Below are 25,946 nucleotides of genomic sequence, written 5' to 3'. Positions count from 1 at the left end.
TTTTTGAGTGGGGTGTGTGTGTAGTCCATGTTTGGGTGATCAGATGGCATATGGTAGGCAAAATAGACACAAGTGTAAAGTGTTCACAAATGTAAGCTGATCACACAGAATGGTGATCATTGTAGAATTTTTTTATTTAGAAGCATTCAAGTTCATTTGACCTGGAAAAAACAGGTTTTATTATTTACTGACATTAAAAATGGTCAAAATGGTTTCAAAACAATCTCATGGCTTTGACATATACCAGCCTATAATTGTGCATTAACTTTTGTGCCTCTATACTGAAAATAATTCAAAATTTGTTTTTTTACTAGAAAATGATTCATTTTTGCATATTAATGAGGTTTATTATACCAAATATTACAAAAATTTTTGCAAAATATGTTAGGTAAAAGGTAAAAAAAAGGCTATCATGTATACACTACATTTTTTTATAAGCAGTCAAAACAGACAAGGTCAAATTGACTCAGCGCTCCTAATTTGCATAGGAATGCAGACAAGGTCTCCAGGAGGATTAAATTCAAATTTATTTGTATAGCACTTTTTACAATTGATATTGTCTCAAAGCAGCTTTACAGAACAAACATGGAACAAAAGGTTATTAAAAAGAATAAATATAAAGATGAATATAATACAAAATTCAAGATTAATATTAGACATGTATAAATCTGCTTGTATTTATATTTTGCACCTGTGTCCCCCATTACATCTGGTGTAAAAGTAACACAAAATTCCATAAAAAGAACATCATAACAAAAGTAAAATATGGTGGTGGTAGTGTGATTGGGGCTGTTTTGCTGCTTCAGGACCTAGAAGAACTGCTGTGATAAATGGAACTATGAATTCGGCTGTCTACCAAAAAATCCTGAAGGACAATGTGCAGCCATCTGTTCATGACCTCAAGCTGAAGCGAACTTGGGTTCTGCAGCAGGACAACGATCCAAAACACACCAGTAAGTCCACCTGTGAATGGCTAGAGAAAAACAAAATGAAGTCTTGAGTGGGCAAGTCAAAGTCCTGACCTGAATCTTATTGAGATGCTGTGGCATGATGTTAAAAAGGTGGTTCATGCTTGAAAACCCTCCAATGTGGCTGAATTACAACAATTCTGCAAAGATGAGTGGACCAAAAAAAGCACTGTAACAGACTCATTGTAAGTTATCGCAAACGCTTGATTGAAGTTCTTGCTGCTAAGGGTGGCCCAACAAGTTATTAGATTTCCGGTGCAAGCACTTTTTCACACAGGGCCAACATCATTGTCCATATTATTCCATGTGTCAATATTTGGGATTAGCAAGTGGCATTATATTTTTGTGCCATCTGAGAAATCCCAGTCACTAGCTGTCACAATGCTGCTCTTCAGAGTGCTGCCAGTGCCAGTATCTTTAAGACCTGAAACACACAGAAACACACTCAAATGCATTTGAATACAAAAAAATGCAAGTATTATGTTATAGTTAATTGTGAATAGGAAGCAAAGATTAAAAAGCCACAAAGACCAAAAAAAAATCAAATGTAATTTATCTGTGGTAGATGTGTGTATTTAACTCGGGCATGCAAGCATGCAGGTACGTATGCACCAGCCATCTCAATACAAAAGCACCTGTTAAGAAATACATTAGGCAGCAAACATAGTTGATGTGTTACAAGCAGGAAAAATGGGCAAGCGTAAAGATCTTAGTGGCTGATTTGTGATGTATAGATGACTGGGTCAGAGAATCTCCACAACAACAGGTTTGTAGGTTGTGTTCCATGAAAGGACAATCACTGAACCAGTGACAGGGCCAAGGCTCACTGACTCACTGTGCCATTCCCACAGAAGAGCTGGTGTAGCCCAAATTGTTGAAAAATTAAATGCTGGCTATCATAGAAAGAACACAAACAACTTGCTGTGTACTGGGCTGCAGACTTGTCAGAGTGCCCATGTTCACCCCTATCTACCACTGAAAGTGCATACAATGGTCATATGTGCATCAGAACTGGTCCATGGAGCAAAAAAAAAAAAAAAAAAAAGAAGGTAGCCTGATGTGATAAAATATTCTTTTAAATCACCTTGTTGGCTATATAAGTGTACATTGCTTACCTCAGAAGGGATGCATTATGGGAAGATGGCAATATTCTGCCTGAAAATCAGTGACAGTGGCGGCAGCAAGATAATGTGCCCTTCTACACTCCAAATATTGCTTAGGGATGGCATGTAGAAAATGACAAAAAGCTCAGTGTGTTACTTGGCATTCATACCCCCCTGATCTCAATCGGATAGAGCATCTGTATGAAGTGCTTAACAAACAAGTCTGATCCAGGTCCGAGACCCCACCTGTCAAATCACAGGACTTACCACAGCACACCTTCAGGGATCTTGTGGATTGCATTGAAATCTTATGTCACTTAAACAACCATATACAGTATGACATGCAATGAAATGCTTTTTGACTGTTTGCATGATAAAAATAAGATGAAGTGGATCAGAGCTGTTCTGGACTGTCCCATTTGTGCAGCCAATAGGTGCCATAGTGTTTAAAAATAAATAAACAAACATTTCCAGCATTTGGCAGACAGAGTGACTTATGTCTAGAGTGACTTACAGAAGTGCTTTTGTGGTCTTAGAGATTTAAGCACTTATGTATGTCGCTCTGGATAAGGGCGTCTGCCAAATGCTGCAAATGTAAAGGTAAATATCTCCATCAATGAATACATTTATACTGATGCACTAGGTCAAGAATATCATTATTCTAAAATGGTCTGCTGTTCTTACTATATTACCCTCCAACAGACAGACTTATTTTTTTAAGGTTATAATTGGTAGTTTAAGAAATCTAAAGAGGTAGGTTGTTTAAAGTCTGCCAATGATAGCTATTCAGACAATAAGGGGAAGTTCAACAACAACAAAAAAATAAAATAAAGCATCCATCCATCCATTTTCTACCGCTTATCCAGGGCCGGGTCGCGGGGGCAGCAGTCTAAGCAGGGATGCCCACACTTCCTCCAGCTCTTCCGGGGGAATACCGAGGCGTTCCCAGGCCAGCCGAGAGACATAGTCCCTCCAGTGTGTCCTAGGTCTTCCCCGGGGCCTCCTCCCGGGTCAAAAACCCTTATGAAGAAAATTAAAACAAGGTCCATGACGTCGCCCGGTATGGCGCAACCGGGGCCCCACCCTGGAGCCAGGCCCGGGGTTGGGGCTCGCATGCGAGTGCCTGGTGCCCGGGTCTTACCCCACAGGGCCCGGCCGAGCTCAGCCCGAAGGAGCGACGTGGGGCCGATCTCCTGTGGGCCCACCACCTACAGGAGAAACCGTAAGGGGCTGGTGCAATGTGGATTGGGTGGCAGTCGAAGGCGGGAGCCTCGGTGACCCAATCTCCGGACACGGAAATAAAATAATGCATACCATTTATTTACCATGAGACTGTGGGACCAGTCAGGCCATGCTGGATGATCAGAAAAAGTATGAATGGTGCTCAAAAGTTGCCCTGCCAGAAGAGTGTCTCAAAATGACAAGGGGCTAAAACAAGCACCCGAGTGGCCGGTGTACATGGTTACCCCAAGGTTGTGTATAATGAACAAAATTGATCAGCAAGTTTGAACAGATGAGATGCTATTCATGAAAAGCTGAGTAGAAACAATATTGAGGGAGAGTAGGAGAAACTTATTTTAATATGATCATAGCAGTGAGTTGAAAACCCATGTGAGAATAAGTTCTCAAGTATTTCCTTATTGCACTCCTTGAAACACCACCACTTCTTTCCAGAATAACCTGTATTTCCCTCAAACTTGTTAATGGGTCCAAACAATTTTTATGGAAATAGTGGGTGAAATGTATCTTCGTCTACCTGACCATGGCTTAGTATCAATAGAACCTCTTATTTTCCAACTGTTTGGGTTTGAACAGTACTGACTATTTTTAAAGTGTTGAGATATCATTTTATATCCTTTTCCTGATTTATAAAGTTCAACTACCTTATTAAGCAGGTCTATTGGCAGTTCTTCCCCATGGTACAGTATATAGCCAAGTCAGTGCATCAGTGAGAAACTCACTGACATATATATATATATATATATATATATATATATTACAATTGAACCATTTAGCCATTTAACTGTGTGTGAACCTGTGTTTATAATGTGGCTAAACATTCAAGGATATGTAAACTTTTGATCAGGGTTGTTTAGGTGATTATAATTTATGACTACACATGACCACTATAGTTAAATAAGATATTTTGCAATATAGCAGTCATATTTTCCAAATAAATGCCAATGTTTAACAATTTCTTTCAGGATATGCAAACCATTAAGCACAACTGTACAGTGCATCCAGAAAGTATTCACAGGCCTTCTCTTTTTCCACATTTTATGTTGTGTGACGGCCTTAATCCAAAATGGAATAAATTCATTATTTTCCTCAATTTTTTTTTTTTTTTTTAAATCTTTACAAATTTATTCAAGTTTTGGAAAAGCACCCACCTGCCTATATTAAGTCCTTCAGTTAACAATGCACATCAGACACAAACCAGGCCATGAAGTCAAAGGAATTGTCCACAGACCTCCGAGACAGGATTGTATTGATGCAAAGATCTGAGGAAGGGTACAGAAAAACCTCTGCAGTATTGAAACTGAGCATTCGGGGGAAGAAGTCAGGGAAGTAACCTATGGTCACTCGGACAGTGCTCCAGCATTTTCTGTGGAGAGAGGAGAATCTTCCAGTAGAACAACCATTTCTGCAGCACTCCATCAGGCCTGTATGTAAAGTGACCACATGGAAGCCACTCCTCAGTAAAAGTCACATGACGGTTTACCTGGAGTTTGCCAAAAGGGACCTGAAAGACTCCCAGACCATGAAAAACAAAATTCTCTGGTCTGATGAAACAAAGATTGAACCCTTTGGCCTGCATAGCAAAGGTCATGTCTGGAGGAAACCAGGTACTTCTCATCAGTGAAGCATGGTGGTGGCAGCATCATGCACTAGGGATATTTTTCAGCACCAGAAACTGGGAGACTAGTCAGTATTGCGGGAAAGATGAATGCAGAAATGTACAGGGACATCCTTGCTGAAAACCTGCTTCAGAGTGCTCTGGATCTCTGACTTGGGTAAAGGGTCAATGACCCTAAGCACATGACAGGATAACAAAGGAGTGGCTACACTCTGAGCCCAGACTTGGACCCGATTGAACATCTCGTGAGAGATCTGAAAATGGCTGTGCACTGAAATTCCTATCCAACCTGATGGAGCCTGAGAGGTCTGCAAAGAAGAATGGGAGAAACTGCCTAAATATAGGTGTGCCAAGCTTATAGCATCCTACTCAAAAAGACTCAAAGTGAAGCTCAGCGAATACTTTCCAGATGCACAGTAGAACCTTGAGGCAGAGGGGCTAAAACTTCAGATTACATCAGGTTCAATTTCTGTCAACAAAGAACATAAAGCTTTGGATTGCAGGGTGAAGCTTTGCCACAACAGGTTGAACCTATGGACATACTCTGGCATGTGTCAACAGTACAGGCTGGTGAAGGTGGTAGAAAGGTGTGGGTAATGTTTTCATGGCACATACTGGGCCTGTTAATCCCAATCAGTGACTGAATTCCATAGCCTTTGATCTCAATGTTTTCAATTGTCTTGAGAGGTTGTAAAACAAGATACATATGACAAAGCACTTCATGCCATAAAGAGTTGAGACAGTTTTAATAGCAAAGGGAGATTTAGAACTTTGCACTTTGCATAATGATTTAGAATTCCACACTATGACAGAGCAATGATTTATCTTTTTGGCTATCTTTTTATTATTTAATAAGTTATAAGCTCTACATACTTGGCTCTTGTCCTATGCCAGTCATAGTTCCCCATACACTAGTGCTGGTGTCAATACTCTTGTCCATGCTTTTCCTCACAGGAGCAAAACTGGATGTGTGTGCCACAGGAACATCTTCTAAAGAGGAAATGTCCCAGTCATCATCGTTATCGTCCTCAAAACCAGTGTTCTGTAATACATGAAGTGACAAAGACAATCAAACCACAAATTAAAACATCCTAGACAATCTAAGCAATATCTTTTGAAGAAATCATCAAGTAACATTTTGACGACATCTGTACACCCCTTCAAAATTACAGATCAGTTTCATTCAAGTCAGATGATAAGATGGTAATTTTCTTTAACAAAAAGATTCTGCATTTTTGCTGTTCCAGTCCAAACCAGTTTTGATGTAAGCATAGGAATTTATTGATACCTGTGTGTAAGATGTGTATAAAAATAGTCAATATTTTGAAAGCTCTAATTAGAGATAATACACCATTTTAACAAATAGGTCTTACTTTAATTTCCCACACTGCATCATGTGTGTTTGTGATTCCATCACGTTTTTCTGGGATGGCAACACTTGCTGTATTTTTATGGGCTTGGTCAACAAGCTGATGCTCCAGGTTATCGCTTAGTGCCTTTACATAACCTACGGAGAGAAACACTGGATCAACCACATACATTTCAGCATCTGGGTCTCTGAATTCCTAATGAAGCATGTATAAAATATTGTAATTGGAAGTTCCAGAAATTCGTTCTAGTTATATATTAGTTATAGTTGTATACCTACTTTGTATCTGATGGTGGGACAAGTCAAGCAGTGCTAGAATATATGAAGGAGCATGGTGCAGTGTGAGGCATGATAAGATGCAAGAGGCTGCTGGTCCATTTTTGAATTTGTAGGCAAGCATCAGTGTTTTGATGAGACAAAACACCCTGTGTGGTTTAAAAAATGCTGAATCCATCTGATGTTTGTTGCCATGAGAATGTAAAATTAGCATTATCAAGGAAGACACCCACAGCTGTGAGCAGTGGCCATAGGGGAGATCAAGCATTTGTGCAGGGATGTTGTGATCCTGACATGGGGATAAACTTTGGATGACCAGCAGTTCAGTTTCGCTGGGATTGAAATTAAAGAAGAAAGAAAAAAGAAGATAAATTGAGTGTCATCACTCCATCATTCCTTCAACTCTCTCCACATGGATTTATGTCCTGCGGAAGCTAAAGATGTTCAACCTACCAAGGACAATGATGGTGAATGAAAAGGTGATTGGCTGCAATCTGCTACCTCTTTAGGACCTGTACACTTGCAGGACCCTGAACCGGACAGTTAAGATTATTTCTGACCCCGATCATCCGGGACACTTTTTGAGTCACTCCTCTCCTACAGGAGGCTGTGGTCCACCAAGGATAAAACCTCATGCCATAAAAAATTCTTTCCATTTTCTCATCAACAATATCCAGGACCTAGCATGGTCTCTTATCCTGCTTCTTGGTGACAAATAACCCTACTTTGCTGTTTCATATGCTTTCATATATTCATATGTTGCATTAACACACACCTAATACTGCTATATTGCATCTTCTTAATTCTTAAGAACATAAGGCATTGAAACAAGTTTCTTACTGCAGAAAGTCTCAGTCACATTTCCATTCTGGTCAGTGTGCTTCTGCAGTTGATCTAGGGAAATCTCCTCCATCTCACTGCCTTCTGTCCACTCACTCTCATTTTCTGGCACAGTAACCTTCATCTTGTTAATGCTAAATACTGGGGTCCGGTGAGTTCCAGAGCACTGTGCTGCTTTCTGAAATGAAGCTTGAGCTGGGCAAGCAGTGTATTGCTGAATTCCCTGGAAGCAGCTTCTCAATGGGGCTTTCCCATTCTCTTCTTCTGAGGAGGCTTCAACAAGACTCAAATCAGAGGTTCTGTTAAAACAAAGAAGACAATAGATAAAAAATATAAATATTTTATGTTTTTATATAATTAATTGTCTGACAACTACCTCTGATGTGCCGAATAAAAGTCTGCTTACTTGTGAGGTGCCATTTGTGTGGAGGTTATGGGATAAGTTGCAGTGTTGTTTTGATTAGCTGGCTGCAGTGTGTACTGCTGTTTGGCAGGAAAACTGCTGTACCGTGGCCTAGACTGAGGTAGCATTTGGACTGAAAACAGAAATATTGTTTAGAATCAGTATTTAGACTTTTGCTAAAGCCAAAAAAGTACTAGCATAAAAGCTGTTCTCTTGAACTGTGTTTAAAATGAAATGACAATTAAAATTTTTAAATGTTCATTACAAATAAACTCTTAAGCAAAATAATGTTTTGCATACATAAATATTAACACCGTGCCGAATGCTGCTATGACCTAGATACATTTTTTCCACAAACGTCCACTGTGGCCACAGGCTGTCATTACAACCAAAGTGCTCTTGATATTTGATAGGAGCCAATTAAACAAGTGAAATTAAGTGCTCCAGTTACTCTGACCCTTTGTGGATAAAATTGAGGACCCTTGAACTAGATATACACAACTTAGATTGTCTTTTCCTGAGTGACCATGAAGTCAATTGCATTTGTACAACCTGGTTAAGTGCATGATAGAACACTAAGATGGATTTGCTGTAAATCACTGAACATAAATCCAACTGAAAATGTGTATAATTATTTGGAATGACTAGTGAAAAACTCTAGCTCACATGAATCCCTAATGTTAAAATTGACAATCATTAGCTAATGTTCAAGTAATAAAATTGTCTCCTAATTTGACATCCACTCTGCACCAGTGAGAATGACTATTGCTGACATACACTGTGGCAAGTCGTGGCCTAATGGTTAGAGAGTCTGACTCGTAATCCTAAGGTTGTGGGTTCGAGTCTCGGGCCGGCCACGATGGAGGTGCCCTTGAGCAAGGCACCGAACCCCCCAACTGCTCCCCGGGTGCCGCAGCATAAATGGCTGCCCACTGCTCTGGGTGCGTGTTCACGGTGTGTGTGTTCACTGCTGCGTGTGCGCACATTGGATGGGTCAAATGCAGAGAACAAATTCTGAGTATGGGTCACCGTACTTAGCCGTACGTCACGTCACTTTTTCACTTTCACATACACGCACTATCAACTTACATAAACAAGGACACCTGTACTACACATCCACTTATTTTATTGCATATTTAATTAGAATAGCTCTAACTGCTGTTATTTGTGAGCATGCACAGTGGGTGAATTAATTAAGATTTGCCTAAAATTAAGGCATAAAGAGATGAAAAGTATAAAACTTCAAAACTTTAATTTTCCATTAGTGTAAGTAAAAATCAGAGGGCTTAAATATAAAACTTAGGTTTTGAAATACATGTTTTCATTTAAGTTTCCACATTTCCAAAGATAAGAATCCATCATTCCTATCTTGTCCACATTACATTGGCTCCCAGTCAAATTTGGAAACAGATTATAAAATACTACTATTGACATATAATGCACTAAATGGTCTTGAGTCAGGGTACCGCAAACAATAGAGCAAACTTTCATCTTTTATGATTGACTTTGAACAAAAAGGTACAAGCTATTTGTTGGTACTTCATGTAGTTAAGGCTTAAGCAGGGAGCAGAGTTCTTATAAAGCTCTCCAGTTATGGAACAGCTTTCCAAATAATCTTTGGGAGTTAGACACTGCCTCAACTGGAGGCTTTTGTGAAGAGGTATGGCAAAACATTCCACACCAGACCTGTAGATATCTGGTTGAGAGCTAGAAGAAGCATATGCAGGCTGTCATTAAGAACAAAGACTTTTCTATTGATTATTGAAACATCGTAATATAAAGGGTATGAATAATTTTGAACATGGTGATTTTTTAATACATGTCAACAAAAACCTATGAAATGCCATTTCTTGATACATCACATTATTCTCTCAGTTGTTTGTCACATTAAATATATGAAAGTAAGATAAAATACATTAATCAAGGCTAAGAATAATTGAGCACAACTGTAGATTAGGGTTCATGGGCATCGAGAATTTAGTTGATATTTTCTAATGTAGGCAAGTCATATTTTCCAATATATTCATGTCAGCTTTATACCCGACCACCTGCTGTGCCGTATAAGACCACACAATTCCAGAAACCTAAGTTTATGCTGTTTGTCACTCCTGTTTCGGTCAAAACGTTGGCTACATGTAATAGTTTTTTATAGATACACTTGCAGTTAGTGTGGTCAGGAATCTTTGACCCATTTCTTTTTTTGCCTGTTGACTACCACTGTTACTTTCGTGTTTGTTCAGTAGCTAGCCCTATGTGTCGGTTTGTGCTAAGAAATGGGCTTTAAATAAAATGCATTAATATTTTATTATTTGCTATAATATTTATTAAATGCTAAAAATGCTGCATTTAGTCTCCAAAAATATGTAGATAATTGACTTGACAGACCCATACTAAAAATGCAGGATGCTGACCTGGTTGACTGGGCTTGATGATGGGCTGCGTTTGCCTTTCCTTAACCAGCTTGTCTAGATTTTGGTGGAGATATTTGTGTATCTTACGGTACTCAGCATATTCCTTCTGCCTCTGCTGCCTCTCAGAGACCACACGAGCCATCGTGCTCTCATATGTTGACCTAGAGATCCCACCAACAGCCTGAAGTAAGATCATAAACATAAACACAACTGTAATGCTTCTTCACGGCATACATATTTGTAGAAATACATATGCTAGAGGTACAGAAAACCTACAGGATCAATGCCTAAGTGTAACAGCTTGTCATCGAGGCTTCTATGCACAGCCAAGTGCAGGTCCCTCTTGAGACTGGGATTCTTCAGTAGCTCATTAACTTTCTGCTGCATTGACTTACTGTCAGAATGACCTTCTGAGAAGCTTGATGACTCTGGGAATAGAATTAAATAAATAAATAAAAAAAATCATCATTAGTGCAAAACCAAATTTAACAAATGCCTCCATCACAAGAGAAAACACAAATGACCAGAGCAAAGCACTTAATCATTTCATTCCCCATATTTCTTCTAACAAATGAAAACGAAACATACTGCTCAAAACATGCTTAAATCAATTCCAATGTAACAATGCACCAGAACTCTGCTTCTGAAGGAGCTGCAACTTTCTTTCCTGATTATAGCTTAAACTTACTGGTACATGCTCAATGGTTCGACAACACAGATCTGAAAGACATGGCATCCATGCAGAGTTCGTGCATACATGCCAGTGACATCTTTGTGATTTGTTTTTACCTTTGTCTTCTTCTGAAATCTCCACTATAGGATCCAATTTACAGACCAAGCTGGGATGCTCTAATAGCACATCAAAAGGAGGCAAAGGATCAGATAAGAGTATAAAATGGTTGACTATTAGAATTTAAACCAGAACTTGTACATGAACCACTAAATAATTTAGATATCATTAGTCAAATTGCACTACCCAATTGGCCCCTGCCAGTGAACTACAGCTCATTAATGGTTGGATTTCCAACTTCCTCTGTGAGTACTGTATAACGTATAACACATTTAGTTTTTTTTAGTTGTTGGAATTGAGATCCTTGCAATTGTCCTCTAGTTTTCATCAAATGCATGAAAGAACACAAGGAAAGTAAAAGTGAGGGAATAAAAAAGGAAAAGAGCAAAAAATAAATAAATTAACACACATGCTTTACAATCACAGACCTGTGCAAAGACAAGGTTAGTACAGAATAAGAGAGTTGAGACCATGTTCAGTTGTATAAATGTGAAACAAACAAGCAAAAAGTAAACAAATTCATGTACTTTTATTTCTGTAGCTGCCTTGATAAGGGTGTAATCTAGAACTGGTGAAGAAGAGAGCCTTTTTACTGATTTGGAGTTTTGTTCTTGTATTGTTTCAGATTGTAGCTGATTTTTTCTTCTTGACTCTGTAACATACTGTATAGCTCCAACCCAGCTACCAGTACAGTGCTCTAGGCACTGGACAGCGCACATAGCTGTATCATATCATTTCTGTCATTTGCAGGCCCAAAGCAGGTGAGAGGACTCCGAAATTAGAGTTTGAGAGGGGCACAAATGCTGAGCCACAGTTAATTAATCAAGGCAACATATTTTATTTTTTGTTTTGTATATCACTGTGGACTATTTTTTGAGAAATGAGCAGTAATGGTGGTAATAACATTTCTATTTTTGGGTAATTCATTTTGTTTTGGGTATTATGCTTTCAGGGTTTCAAGAGAGTTATCTAGTTATTTAGACTGCATAATGATATCACAGTACTGATATCAAAGTTATAAATATCATTATCCTTTTTTATTTCTGCAGATTTGATGACTGCTAACTATCCCCACAGTTATGAGATCTGAACAAAGAAGCAGGGGTTTTATAGCAATCAGCTGGAATCGTAGTATTTATACATGGTGTGTGTGTATATACGAGAGAGAGACAAATAGAGAGAGATAGAGACATTCAATCCAGTGACATTCCGAAATTTACATATTTGGATATGCTCAAAATATATTATTATTATTATTAATAATAATAATAATAATAATAATAATTCAAATGTGTATTTGTTTAAGAAAATGTGAGTGGTGCTTACCCATGCAAAATTTGACACCCATAAACAGAGTTTTGATGTATGACATGGCTGCCAAAGTTTGATAACACTTAATTTATAGCTTTCTGGGTCATGCTATTGATTTTGTGTATTTATTGTATTCTGAATTTTGCAGAAGAACTGCCTATTAATTTGAGGAAAGCCAACAATCAACAATTTTTGAAACAAGAATTTCACTGTACTGTAATGTATATGTGACAAAATAAAGGCTTATATTCTAATCTAAATTAGCACACCTAACTAAATATTTGAAGACTTCTTGGGATGCCGATTGTTCATTTTTGTGTGTTTACAGTTTTGAGTTGTTTTTAGCTTTTAAACATTTGACATGTATTGGTTTCTACTGTTAGTGTGTAACTACACAAAAAAAATTATTTTCACTGCATAGTAAATTGGCAGCTGTTGGCTGGCTTGTACATGAACATGAGGCAGCCTATAGACCTGCTAGCTAAGCAAATTTAAGAATATGACTAACTATGCATACAATTGTCCAATTATCTAAGAAAGAGCCACTTTTAAAAGTCACTGTAATTCATACACTGTTTATTGATTTGAACGTATAGGCCTTCCATTAAAGCTGAAAGTCTGCACATATTCACAACTCAGATATACACTCCATTGTGAACAGACCGGAAACAAATAAAGAATGTTATGAATTCAATTGGGGAGGAGAAAGAAATCAAAAAATAGGTGGTGACATACCACTGACCACCACTCTTGTTTTAGGTTCTGGAGCTGCAAAGTATACAAGAAAAAGAAAAACACTTCATAAATCTTTGAAGTCAAATCTAATGAACAGTATTATAAACAAATGTATGTATATATAAATAATTAGACTGTTACCTTCTTGTATTGTTGATTTCGGTGACTTTGTAGTAAAAGAATTTATCTGTAAAGTACATAGAATTCAATAACTGAAAATAAATTTTTAAACGTTTTGAATTTAGCAACCCAACAAAAAAGTGAAATTGAGCAAATAAGTACATGAACTACAGGGGCAGAAAAATCACAAATTTATCAGCTAATTAATGATTTAATGTACTCAAATGCATACTTTAGTTCGTGGGATTCCTATGTTAAACAAAAATTGTAGATAGTAACAAATGCACCATAGTTGAAGTTTAGAAGAGTCTAAAAGTGGAGTGCATTTTGAAATTTGAACAAATACAATAACATAAATAAACAAACAGTATGGATATGTAATCTTTCATGTCTGGGCTACTGATTCATTCACATCTGTACTATTTAAGGACAGAGAAGACAATAAAATGAAACAGACTTGAACACTTGAACATGCTTCAGAAATTCTGAAGCATAAGGAATCTAGTATAAAATAAAATTCCATCTTTCAATGCCTTACAGCAACTAAAAAGACCACAAATTGCTATACAAATTGTTCCAGTTGTCCAAAAAGTCAATCATAAAAGATGAAAGTTTGCTCTATTGTTTGCGGTACCCTGAATCAATGACCTTATTTCTGGAGCTGCCATCCTATACACACCTGCATGTTTTGTAATGTGATGGTCTTCTGCTGCTCTTCCAGCCGGAGTTCCAGTTCCTTCACCTTTCTCTCTACCCTTTTATTCTCCTTGGGGGCAGTGGAATTCATCTGGGCCAATGCTGTCTGGAGCTAAGCAATAAAAAAAAAAGTGAGAAATGATAAAAGCAGACATTAGACAAATGATATTCAAAACTCATCCAAAAGATCATCCCAATAGTTAGATAATTTTCAAACCTACCTGGTTTCTCTCACTCTCATATTCTTCCTTAATTTTTTGCCTTTCTTCTGTCCACCTAATTTCCTGAGAAAAAGAAACATTTCAAATTAGACAATCTGTGAAAAATATATTTAACAGAGGAAATACAGGGGTTGGGGTAATGTAATGTAATGCATGACCTTGCCAGTCTTCACTGATTTAACATTTTATAAGCAGGAGCAGAGTGTAAAGGTTGAATTAACAGAGCATCAGCATAGCTGTACTTCAAATACTGCAAGAAGTTCAAAAAAAGAACAAATTGTTGGTGTAGGTCAGGGGTCGGCAACCTTAAACACTCAAAGAGCCATTTGGACCCATTTCCCACAGAAAAAAAAAAACACAGGGAGCCACAAAACCCATTTGACATCTAAAATGAAGATAACACTGCATACAGTATATCGTTTTTTAACTTTATGGAAAGTGTAGAAAAAACTGTAGTGTGTTGCATTCATGAAATCAATGAACTGCTACAGAGTAAACGAAATTTTATTTTTGCAGGCAAACAAAAATATTTTTAACAGATTTTCTGATTGGCTATTGTGTAGGCTCTTTATTTTTGATTGGGTGATGTGACAGGCTCGACTAAGAACTCCATGTGACGTGCTTGATTCCTGCCCGGTCTAATAGAGACAGCGGTGCGGACAGATACATTTTAGGCGCTGCAGCATATTAAATATATGATAAATAGTCAAAAAGTTTTTCTGCGTGAGAAATACAATGTGTGGCGGGAGAGCGTGACAAAAGAGCCAAATGCATGACTCACTCTCAATGCGTGACACTTGACAGCCCTGCAAATTTTTAACTTGTCACCTGCGTCAAATGCGTCTGCTTCTGTGTGTCGGATTTCGCAAGTTGGCAGTTATGACGCATATTTTGAGCGGAAAAAAATTAAACACGATTTATTTTAATGTTACAAGAGCATCATAAACTTAGAATGACATTAAAAAAAATTACTAACTAAAATAAAATAAATTTAAATACATTTATTTTCCAAATCTACAGGGAGCCGCAGCAGAGGGATGAAAGAGCCATTTGCGGCTCCAGAGCCGCGGGTTGCCGACCCCTGGTGTAGGTCTTGCTGGCTCATCTGTGGCCAAGTTAATTCTTTTTGGTGTATTGACAGCCATGGTATCCAGGGCAATATCGGCATGCCACTGCAAAAGATGAACCACAAATCTTTCTGAAAAGGATGTCTGTTTACTAACATGAAATGTATTCAAAAAACAGAACACAGCTGCCAAACTGAAATTCAGTATTAAATGCACTTCCAGGACTCTCCTTTGTCTGTTAAACTGTTCATTGGGAGCTCCCAAGGGTCCATAATTATCATTGGATTGCTATAGCCAAACCAGTGATCGTTTGAACCAATGACAAATGTCAGTTTCAGTGGGGCCAGCAGCAGAAATCCTGGACTGTGGGCAATGTGAAACTTGCACTGCTGTATAACAAGACCACCACCTTCGTTTTTTTTTTTTGTTTTGTTTTTTTACTGCATCTATTATTAATTATTAATGTAATTAAAGTCACTGGCAAAAGAGAGCCATTGTGAAGGCCTTCGTCTTGCATGGTTTGTCATAGATTGCACTAGGAATAGCTGAAAATGGCAGAGACCCTGGTGGTGGTGGCCTTCAGGAGGCCTAGGCCTCAACCAGCACATGTGACAGAGACTGAGTTAGTAATGCCATACAAATACCTAGGAGTGAATTTGAATTTGTTGTGTGTTATTGCCCAAGGTTGTGGATGCTGCTGGAATTTGTGAATTTCCCACACAGGAATGAATGAATGAATAAAGTGAGTGAGTGAGTGAGTGAGTATCCATCTATCTACTTAGTCATCCATCCATATCAGGATTTTGAGTGCCAATGCAGCTGCAGGCCCAACAGCAAGACACTGGAGCAGGATGTCAAACAGAGCTATTGCTTCGGGGCATTCTGGCATCAGGATAGAGAGGAAAAAAGTATACCTGGAGAAATGGCTGAACACTAAATGTTTACTGGTGCAGAAAATGCATACAGAATTAAGGTCCATCAATTGTTTAAAAATGCAGTTATTGAGAGCATTCATCAATGATTTCTGAGTAATGGCAATTTGTATTCTGATTTAATAACATGAAAATGTTGAGCAAGTTATATTCAATTCAGGTGTCCTTGCACAGACTGTACTTCAAGCACTGAGCAAATGCATGAAGTTTGACAGAATAAATAAACAATCAGGACAACAGAGGAGACAATGGGACAGATATGGTGAAGACCTTGCAAAAAACTGGCTGGTCTGATCCCACAGAAGAGGCACTTTTGAACAAATTGCGGGGGGGGGGATGCTGGATATGATAAAAAAACGTGTCAGAACGCAGATCATATCAGCTTGCTGTGTAAAAGGGCTGCGTAGCAACAGACAGGTGAGTGCCCATGCCGACCTTGTCCACCACAGTCTTCAGGATGGTACTGGTGAGGTCATGCTGATATGGCTGCTCTTTCCACAGTTTCGTATTGCTTATTCTGCCTGCCTGTCTTCTGAACTTGATGAATCTTGCTGCTAATTTTCCATTGTGCCAGTCACCACTTTCAGAGGTCTGTGGATTCCCCATATAAATTAGTGGGATAAGGATGACCCAAGCAATATTAGAGAGGTGGTATTAATGTTATTGCTAATAAATGTAAAATAAAGTAAGCTGCTGAAGGCTTGAAAAAGAACTGGTACAGTGATTCTATGGATTTTATAGGACTGGATTTGTGAAATGGCAGCTAAGGTTATTTAATAAAAGGAAACACCACTACTAGGGCAGATTATGAGATGGGGTTTCATGTACATGAGCATGGATAGACAAGGGAGTCAAAGATATAAATGAATTATAATATTTCTCCCCTCACTCGAGTTCCAGTATTACCCAGCAGTCTTTAAGAAGCTAACCTGATTGTAGAGCTTCTGTTGAAGCTCAGCAACCACATGGTTTTGTTCTTCTTCACCGTTCTGCACAAAACTTGCCTGTCCCTGCACAGGCTGCATGTTCTCCTGCGTCTTACTGCTTTGCTGCAACATCAGCATTTGCTAGAAAAAAATTAATTAAATATTAACATTGTTCACAATATGTGAAAGAATATATTTTTGGTGGTTAATCAGTTTACATCATTATTATAATTTATATGCAAAACTTCAAAAAAGTCAACACACACTGTATAGCCATAACATTGCAGGACAAGTAACTGCACAGAGCCCTGACCTCAACACCACCTTCAGGATGAACTGAAAGTCTTCTTGTGAACCTCATTAATGAATGGCAGGGTGAAACACTGAGGAAAATCTAGTTGAAAGATTTCTCAGAATAACAGGCTGTTATAAAAGGAGAATAACTCCATGTTACTGCCATGCCTTTGAAGTAGATATGTTCAACAAGAACATGTGGGTTCATGGTCATTATATATATTTTACCATATTCGATCTTTATTTTAACTATTTCTAAAATCAGTTGGAATGCTGTACAAAACGTAACAGTGGATTTGGAAGTGTCTGTGAGCCATTGCAGTGATTTCCACTACAGAATCATGAATGTTTCTAATGCTGTGCTGCCAGAGTAAAACCTGCAGTATACATCCCCAATCTTCGCAATTAAAAAATAAAATCATTAGTTATTCTTAAATTGTCAAACCATTTTCTCATGCACTAGTTAACCACTCCCCATCTTTACTTCTTTGGGATGATCTCTGTATGTATTAATTAGTTATGAGTTGTTCCAGAATGCTTAATTACACTTCTCCAGTCTTTGCCACTGTTCCATTTTTTCTAAAATATGTTGCGGACATCAAATTCAAAACGAGTGTATGCTTATCAAATCTATAAACAGCAAACTTGTATTTTTTTTTTTTTTGGAGATTTTCAATAAAAAAAAGATTTATTTACATTTTACACAGAATCCCAACATTTTGGAAATGCTGCTCTATTCATATTTGGTTATTTTTCTTAGGGAAAAAAAAACAGTACTTCTTTGATTAGGCATAATTTCATTAATTTTATCATTTTAAATAAGTATGAGAACTTACTTTCTTACTTACCTTTACTAGTTTTTTGTTTTTCTGGTGCAATGTTTCCATGTCTCTCTGACAGGCCTGCTTAACTTCATCTATTTTGCTGTTCATGTGTACTTGCTCATTTTCCTTCCAGAATTCCAGCTGTTTCATGAAGTCTGCCTGTTTCTGTTTTAGATCCATCTCCTGAATTACAAGGAATTAGCATTGATTATTTGACAATATAATACATGGATGAGGATCTCCAATGTCCTCCATGCATCAACAAAGATACACTACAAACATGGCAGAACTTTTTTGGTCAGATATAAATATTAGTTTGTCATCTGCTAGCTAGTTCATGGTAGGCAGACTGCAGTTGTAAGAAGGTTTTTCATGTCATAGCTTAAAACAGTTTACAAATCTGTCTAAATCTGTGTTAGTGAGCACTTCCCCTTTGCTGAGATAATCTATCCACCTCACAGGTGTGGCACATCAATGATTAGACAGCATGATTATTGTACAAGTGCGCCTTTGGCTGGCCACAATAAAAGGCTGCAACATGAGGTGATGGTCGGATGGTCACCACGACGGGCCATAAGATCCACAACGCTGACATCAGCAAACCACTCCCCCACATGACACCATCTGACTGCTCCTGCCCTGTTCAGTGAAAACATCACCTCTTCAAAGTGCCAGATGCCATAGAATGTGAGCATTTGTGAGGCCAGTTGGATGTACTGCCAAATTCTCTGAAACACCTTTGGAGACGGCTTATGGTAGGAAAAATGAACATTCAATTACAAATCAGAGCAACAGCTCTGGTGGACATTCCTACAGTCAGCATGCCTATTGCACACTTCCTCAAAACTTGCAAAAAAAAAAAAAAGAGTTGCACTTATAATCAGTATATATAATATATATATATATATTTTTTTTTGCTGAACAATGGTAGAGTAATAATCATGAGCTCAGGTGACAGTCTTTTGAATATATTTTTTACCCAAATTTCTAGGACCTATGGATCAATTAAATACATCTACAGTGTTGCTTGAACGTCTGTGAACACATCACAAATTTTCTGCATAAATAAGACCCAAAACATCAGATTCTCAAACAAGTCCTAAAAGTGAACAAAGTGAAAACAATCAAACAAGTGAGCCAAAAATATTATACTACTTATTTAATTATTGAGAAAATTTATCCAGCATTACACATCTGTGACTTGCAAAAGTATGTGAACCTTTGCTTTTAGCATCTGCTGTTAGCGCTTGTGAAGCAATAACCAAGTAAAATACTGTTAACTTTTGATCAATCCTGTACAACAGCTTAGAAGAATTTTATTCCATTGCTCAGTACAGATGAGCTTCAACACTCCGATTTCAGTGGATGTCCTCACATGAACTGCTTGCTTCAGGTGCTTCCACAGATTTTCTTTTGGATTAAAGTCAGGACATTGACTTGGCCACTCAAACATGATCTTTGTTCCTCTTTAATCAGTTGTTGGTACACGGACTTGGGTGTTTCAGCTCATTGTTTTGATGTATGACCCAGTTTTTCTTGAGATTCAGGTCATGTACAGATGCCTGGCCATTTTCATCTTAGAGGTCAATGGCATAATTCTAAATTCATTGTTTCATCAATGATGGCAAGCTGTCCTGAACCCGATTCAGCAACACAGGACCAAAGCCCAAAGCATGATACTACCACCACAATGTTTCACAAATGGTATAAGGTTCTTGTGCTGGAATTCAGTCTTTTCCTTTCTCCAAAAATAATGCTTCTCATTTTAAAACAAAGATTTATTTTGGTCTCATTCCTCAACAAATTATTTTTTCAATAGTTCTCGGGCTTGCCACATGATCTTTTTGTTCAGGCTGTTCAGTGTTCACCGGACCGGTTAGCAGACATCAGACTTTGATAGATCTCGGTTCTTGAAATAAAATAAGACACTTGTGGAGAGCTGATTGTTCTCTCATTGACTAAAATCAGATGGACTCTATTTGGCCTTGAAATTAAGGTACTAAACCTAGAGGTTCACATACGTTTTCCTCTCACAAAAATATAATACCATTTTCCTGAATAAAAAAAATAACCAAGTATAATATATGTGTTTGATCTGTTTGGGTTCTCTTTGGCTTTTGGGCTTGTAAAAAAATCTGATGTTTTGGGTCATATTTTTGCAGAAATACAGACATTTCTAAAGGGTTCACAAACTTTTTAGCAACGCTATACAGTGTTCTGCATCACTAGACAATTTGCAAATTAATCTCTGTAATTTGAGAATGTGATTAAAAAAAATCTACAAATACACTGTTGAACATTATGGATCTTGAGTAGGCAGTCAGTTTCAAAGTCAATTTGACAAACTGGCATGTCTTCATGGTCGGACAGATGGATGTACAAAGAGATTTTATGGATTCCAAAGAGAAAATTTAAGAAAAATATACTCAATAGCAACATGGTTAACAGAGCTCAGGCTAGAACTAATACACTGTACTAAATATTTTTGGTTGCTAATGTACAGTATGTATGACCAATAATGCATTTCAACATATGAAAGTGTTCAAGAAAACAACTTGTACGGAGACTGCAAGAAAAAAAAAGCTGCAAGCAGTAACCTGCAGGTTTAAAGAACTTGCAAATAGACCTTGGCAAGATACATGGAGAAATAAAGAGAAGATAAAGCTATGACTGGCAGAACTACAAATTTCAGTTTAAAAATGTATTTGGCTGGGAAGCAACCAATTGACCAGCTAATTCAAGGGACAACACTGTGTCCAGTGTGGTGGAGTGTCAAGAACAATCCAAGGTAATCATGGGGACAGTCCCACCTGAACCGAATAGTATGGATTCATTTGGTCTTGCATCAGTGTTGCTCCGATTTCCATGGGTCTGTGCCCACGATGGCATCAGATTCTTGTTTCTCGGCTGTTAGGAATGGAATTTGATGAGGTGGATGGGCTACAACAGCAGAAGACCACAAGTTTTGATCTTTCATGCGGTCTTCCATCTATCAATATAAGTAGGTAGGCAGGCAGGCAGGCAGAGACCACATCAGATTCCACTCCTAACAGGATTTGCAAGGAATCTGATGCCATCATCGGCACAGTACAGACTCATTGATACTTTATTGCTCTGCTCCCTGCAGAAAAAACTTTGGGTTTTTTTACACCTGGTCACTTCATGCATTTTCTGTAATCCGATAGCAATCCGATCGTAAAAAGACCAGGTGTAAATGCCCTCCGAAACGTTTGAGAGACAGATATAAATCCCATCACTCAAACCACTTCAGGAGGTGGTCTGGGACGCATTTCAGATGAAACTGGACAGGTGTAAATGCAGGTGGTTGTTCAAGCCACATACGTCAGCGCTATACTCCTCCCAAACGGAAGTACGTCACTCGCAGGTAACCCTGCATCGCGCCAGAAACAAATGTTTTCCCTGGCTCTGATCTTTCACCCAGGTATCTCATTTGGTCTTAAAATGCACTGCTGCTGCCAGCGAAAATGCAGCAAACAGTAAATGCTGTTTTTTGTAGTAACCGCATACACCAAAGCGTGATACATTTCAATTACCCCGGAAATGAGGTGAAATAGATTAGCATATTGGGCGGGAGTAGAAAGATCAGAATGATATCCGATTCGCCTAGACGCATTTATGTGGCCTAATATAAATGGAACAGTTTTAACAAATCAGATAGCTATCGGATCAGAGAAAACACATGAAGTGACCAGGTGTAAAAAGGCCCTTTGATTAAACTATCACTGCCTCGTTCAAAGAAGTTCTACAGAGTTCATAACCACTTCTTAAGTAGTTTGAAAAAAAATCTCTGTCCTCCTCTGTGGATTTATACTCTTTTGGGAATAAAAGGGGATATGGGGTTGGATCCCACAGCTATAGTTATACTACACTTATTTCAGTATGTTCAAGAGCTTATGCCAAAAGAATAAGAAAAACTAAAGGAACATTTCAATGACTGAAGAGAGGTGAAAGTTAAACTCTCTCAAAGCAATGCCAGTAAGAAATGATGACTTTCTAAGGATTAATCAAAACAGCAAGGGATCCACTGAATTCAGCCATAAAGTCTCTCACCAGAACAGGAACTGAATCAGAGGGACAATGTGTTATGTTCAAAATGTTCTCTTGCATGCAGTAGTTCATGCACCACTTTTAAACATGTTATTCTGAGAATATGCATTATGACCATTTTACGTGAAAAAGCATTACAAAGGTGCTAAGAAGGCTTTAAGCCTAGGTGTATTAACACTTTTTGACTCAACTGTATACCACAGCACTACTGAATTTGCAAATCTAATTTTTCAGTAGGTAATGATTATTATGATTATGATTATGATATATAATGATTTTGCCAGCATGGCAAAAAAAAAAATCCCCTTTATCACAGCATGCCACGGAATCATTTCCAAAAGATATTTTAAAAATGAAATTTCTAATGACAACTTACATCATTATAAATTATTTTTTTGTGTAATTATATGATAAAAGAGAGCAGTGAAAAACTGAGAATAGTAACAAATCTGGCTTTGGTCTGACCTGTTTGGTTTTGTAATCTTTTTGCAGAATCTCCATTTCAGATTTAGCCAGTGTTAACTGTTCTTGCAGCTTGATTATCTCTTCTTGTAATTTTATCGTCTGAAGATCCTCCTGATTATCAGTGATCAGTTCTAAGACAGAAAAATAGCAAAAAACTTTTTGGGTGCATTCAATGTCTATTAGGGATGGGTGATGCAATACATTTCATATTTGTAAATTAATTAAATCTTTATCAAGCACCATTGTTAGTTTTCTGTCCTAACTCAATGTTAATCAATGAATATCAGCTAATTGGATTTCAAAATATATTTGTCCCAAACATTATATTTTGTTCAAAATACATGGTGATCATTAACCATGTTAAGTGGTTTTATTAGCTTGTTTCATTATATTGCACATCACAGGCAGTGTTGTAGCAATACATTCTGTTCCATGAGGAAGAAAATACTGAAATTACTGCTCACAAACTTCTATACACTAAACAAATAGTGTAGAAAAAGACCTGAAAGAATATAGGACATGAGAACAACGTGATCCTAATTATTTGGACTTCCAGTCCTTAGCAGATTATGGCCCTCCACATTCATTTTGAACACTTTATTTGAAATGGTCTACAGGCATAATGCTATTTTTTTGTACTATAACTAGTGATATTTCAATATTATAGAACACTCACCGCAACTTTACAAGGAACACCTGTACACCTGCTTATTTATGTAGTTATATAAAACAGCTGATCTTGTGGCAGCAGCACAAGCATAAAGTCAAGCAATCGCAGGACAAAGGCATCAGTTAATTTTCACATAAAACATCAGAATTAAGAAAAAGGTGATCGTTGTGATTTATCCATGGCATTGATTTTGGTGCAGAATGGGCTTGCTTGAGGTTTGATATGAACATGTTAAAACCATACAGATACAGGTCAGGAACTTCAGCATTTTGCATCTGCCACATAAATTCATAAATATACAAGTATGCACAGGTGTTCCTATTAAAGTGGACAATGAATGCATTTGCCTATATTTCCCATCTTTAGCACATGCTGTAATGTTTGTGATGTGCTGCTGAAACTCACTGTCATGCTCTATAGGATGTCTACGTTGTATGTGACTTTTCAGGAAGGATGCGTTCATGAAGGCTTTTTCACAATATTCGCACTGGAAGTCAAGAAAAATGAAGTCAAACAAACACTTTCAAAAGCATCAGAGGTAGTAAGGCACATGTCATATTGTCAGAGCTAAACAAGCATTGGTGATCATTAAGAGCTAAACAAGATTTAGCTGATTTTGGTGTGGGGAAAGTGGTGGTGGTGGTGGTAGTGGGGTTGCATTTTATCAGTTTCTTGCAAATCTAGCATGAAATATCACAAAATGAATTGTAGCTTAACGCAACACAATAGCAAGTACTTTAACACAGAGCGTAATTATATAGGTTATCTTTATGTAGACAAGCATATTGCTCATTACTCGTGAGGCTTGTGGATTGAAGCCAATGCCACAATCTGAAAAAATGTACTTGCACTAAATGCACCAACCTTATTGTAATTAGCCAACCCTGCACTGATCATGACTTGCTGAGAGGCAATAATCCGCTTCCGATGCTTTAGCTCTTCTTTTAAGGACTTGTTATATTGGATCTGCTTTTGCAGATGCAACTGGAGATGCTGCTTCTCTGTGGCCTCAGTCTGAAACTGCTCCTCAGCAGCCTGCAGTCTGAGAGCCAGACAGTCCTGCGAGTGCAGCAAGTATTCAATTGTGAGTTGGGCAAGCCGGAATAGTTTGAGCAGGGCTGGGTCCACGTGGCTCTGACAGTTCAGGCACCGCTCACCTTCTAAGTTGCAGAAGGTCACCCCTGCAATGTGGTCCTGGAGGATCTGAAAGTTTAGCTCACTGGCTACCCGGTCCACATCAATTGCATTAATCTGACGCCAGTCCACACACTCACGGCGGGACCGAAAGTTGAATGGTACAGGCATACTGGCTCCTGACATGGTCAAGCGGGCAGGTCTGCTCTGGTGGCCGGAGGATGGTTGGCACTCAGAGGAGTTGATTTCTGCCCTGCTGTGGCATGACTTCCAGGGTCATATGATTCTGATAAAATTGAATAAAGTATATTAAAAAATAAATAATAGTAAAAAAAAAATTATTATATACACACACTCAGTGTGTGCAATCAAAACAATGCAACGGACAAATGCACATAGCTGCAAAAGTCATCGAGAAAAGATCGAAATATCACAATACAGCTACATAAGAAATAAAGTAGGAAGCGTTTCACCATTCGAAGGAGTGACCAACGGCAGTTCACCTTATTTTGCGTCGTCGGTCACGGTCTTTTAAAATACAGTGTTACAAAGATTCGGAAACAAACAGGAACACGTACATTTCTGCAGCGGTTCCTTTAGGAGAGTGACGACACAACATCAGCGCGTGCAGCCAGTGTCCATGACAACAACAACGCGTGGCCCAACGAGGAGAATTAGCGATGCTCGGTGATTTAATGTAAACAGAAACGAATTCAACTAAAGATGATAAACAAAAATACATGATTCGCAAGCATAGCTGCAATGCAATGATTACTGTTGAGTTACCGAGCAATTATCAGGCGTGCCATGTTTACACTCTTTCATGACATGATTACTTGTAATTGATTATATTGTAAAGCTTTGTGGTTCGTTTAGCGAACAATATTTCAAATTAAACCATTCGCTGATTAACTTATAAAAAAGAATTTAAGATTTCGTTTATTTCGTGTTGTTAATTGAATACGTTGAATTCTGCTTAAAAACTACCAATGAGCCTTTACCATCGCATACATTACCGAGCTAGCCAAAAGACTGCTAGCTCCTTCACCAAGTTAGTAAGAGTTGCTGAACAAAGCAAAGACGCGCGCGTTTCGTCATTTAACACTTTCCAGAAACTTCAAACCAACCAAAAAATAAATTCACATTATGACTTAATATGTATTCATAACATATCAGGTATCGTTACATATATTAAGATAAGCAATATAACAACTTAGCAAAGGCGTTAACCAAAGCTTACTAATATCCCCGAAAAAATAAACCTTAAACAAACAAAAGAAAGTCTTACCTACCTTTCAGAGAACAACAATCGACTTTTCGTTTCAACAGCAACACGATTATATAGCAAAGGCATCGTTAAAACAACAAACAAAGGCAAAGTGAAGTGGGGCAATTGATTTGCCCAAGACAAAGAGAGGCAGCCGTGACGCAACAGACGACGGGAAAGTGACGGTCCAATCAAACCG

At 38.0% G+C, this 25,946-nt stretch overlaps 1 protein-coding gene across 8 annotated transcripts; it reads right to left on the bottom strand.

Moving 5' to 3' along the window:
- Window positions 1-811: 811 nt before the first annotated feature.
- Window positions 812-25,946, bottom strand: dzip1 (DAZ interacting zinc finger protein 1). 8 transcript variants are annotated; one of them, XM_027146959.2, is made up of 19 exons: window positions 24,504-24,645; window positions 24,211-24,405; window positions 23,752-23,833; window positions 22,677-22,807; window positions 18,168-18,326; window positions 17,029-17,166; window positions 16,535-16,690; window positions 14,101-14,163; window positions 13,863-13,991; window positions 13,205-13,250; window positions 13,064-13,096; window positions 11,017-11,076; window positions 10,504-10,655; window positions 10,228-10,408; window positions 7,820-7,949; window positions 7,414-7,712; window positions 6,302-6,435; window positions 5,802-5,970; window positions 813-1,392 (listed from the first exon to the last, which is right to left on the bottom strand). In XM_027146959.2, the coding sequence occupies exons 2-19, from the start codon at window positions 24,241-24,243 to the stop codon at window positions 1,304-1,306; spliced, it is 2,184 nt and encodes a 727-aa protein (XP_027002760.2). In that variant the 5' UTR covers window positions 24,244-24,405; window positions 24,504-24,645; the 3' UTR covers window positions 813-1,303. The 8 variants fall into 8 exon arrangements, 7 of the variants coding, with proteins under 7 accessions (XP_047669883.1, XP_027002760.2, XP_027002751.2 ...); XM_027146950.2 differs by adding an exon at window positions 25,773-25,945 and having other exon boundaries at window positions 814-1,392; window positions 24,211-24,766; XM_027146955.2 differs by adding an exon at window positions 25,773-25,945 and having other exon boundaries at window positions 855-973; window positions 24,211-24,766.

Source organism: Tachysurus fulvidraco, chromosome 5 (assembly GCF_022655615.1).
Source record: "Tachysurus fulvidraco isolate hzauxx_2018 chromosome 5, HZAU_PFXX_2.0, whole genome shotgun sequence".
NCBI lineage: Eukaryota > Metazoa > Chordata > Actinopteri > Siluriformes > Bagridae > Tachysurus > Tachysurus fulvidraco.
The sequence above is the reverse complement of the archived record's forward strand: the minus strand, read 5'-3'. Positions and strand labels throughout refer to the sequence as shown.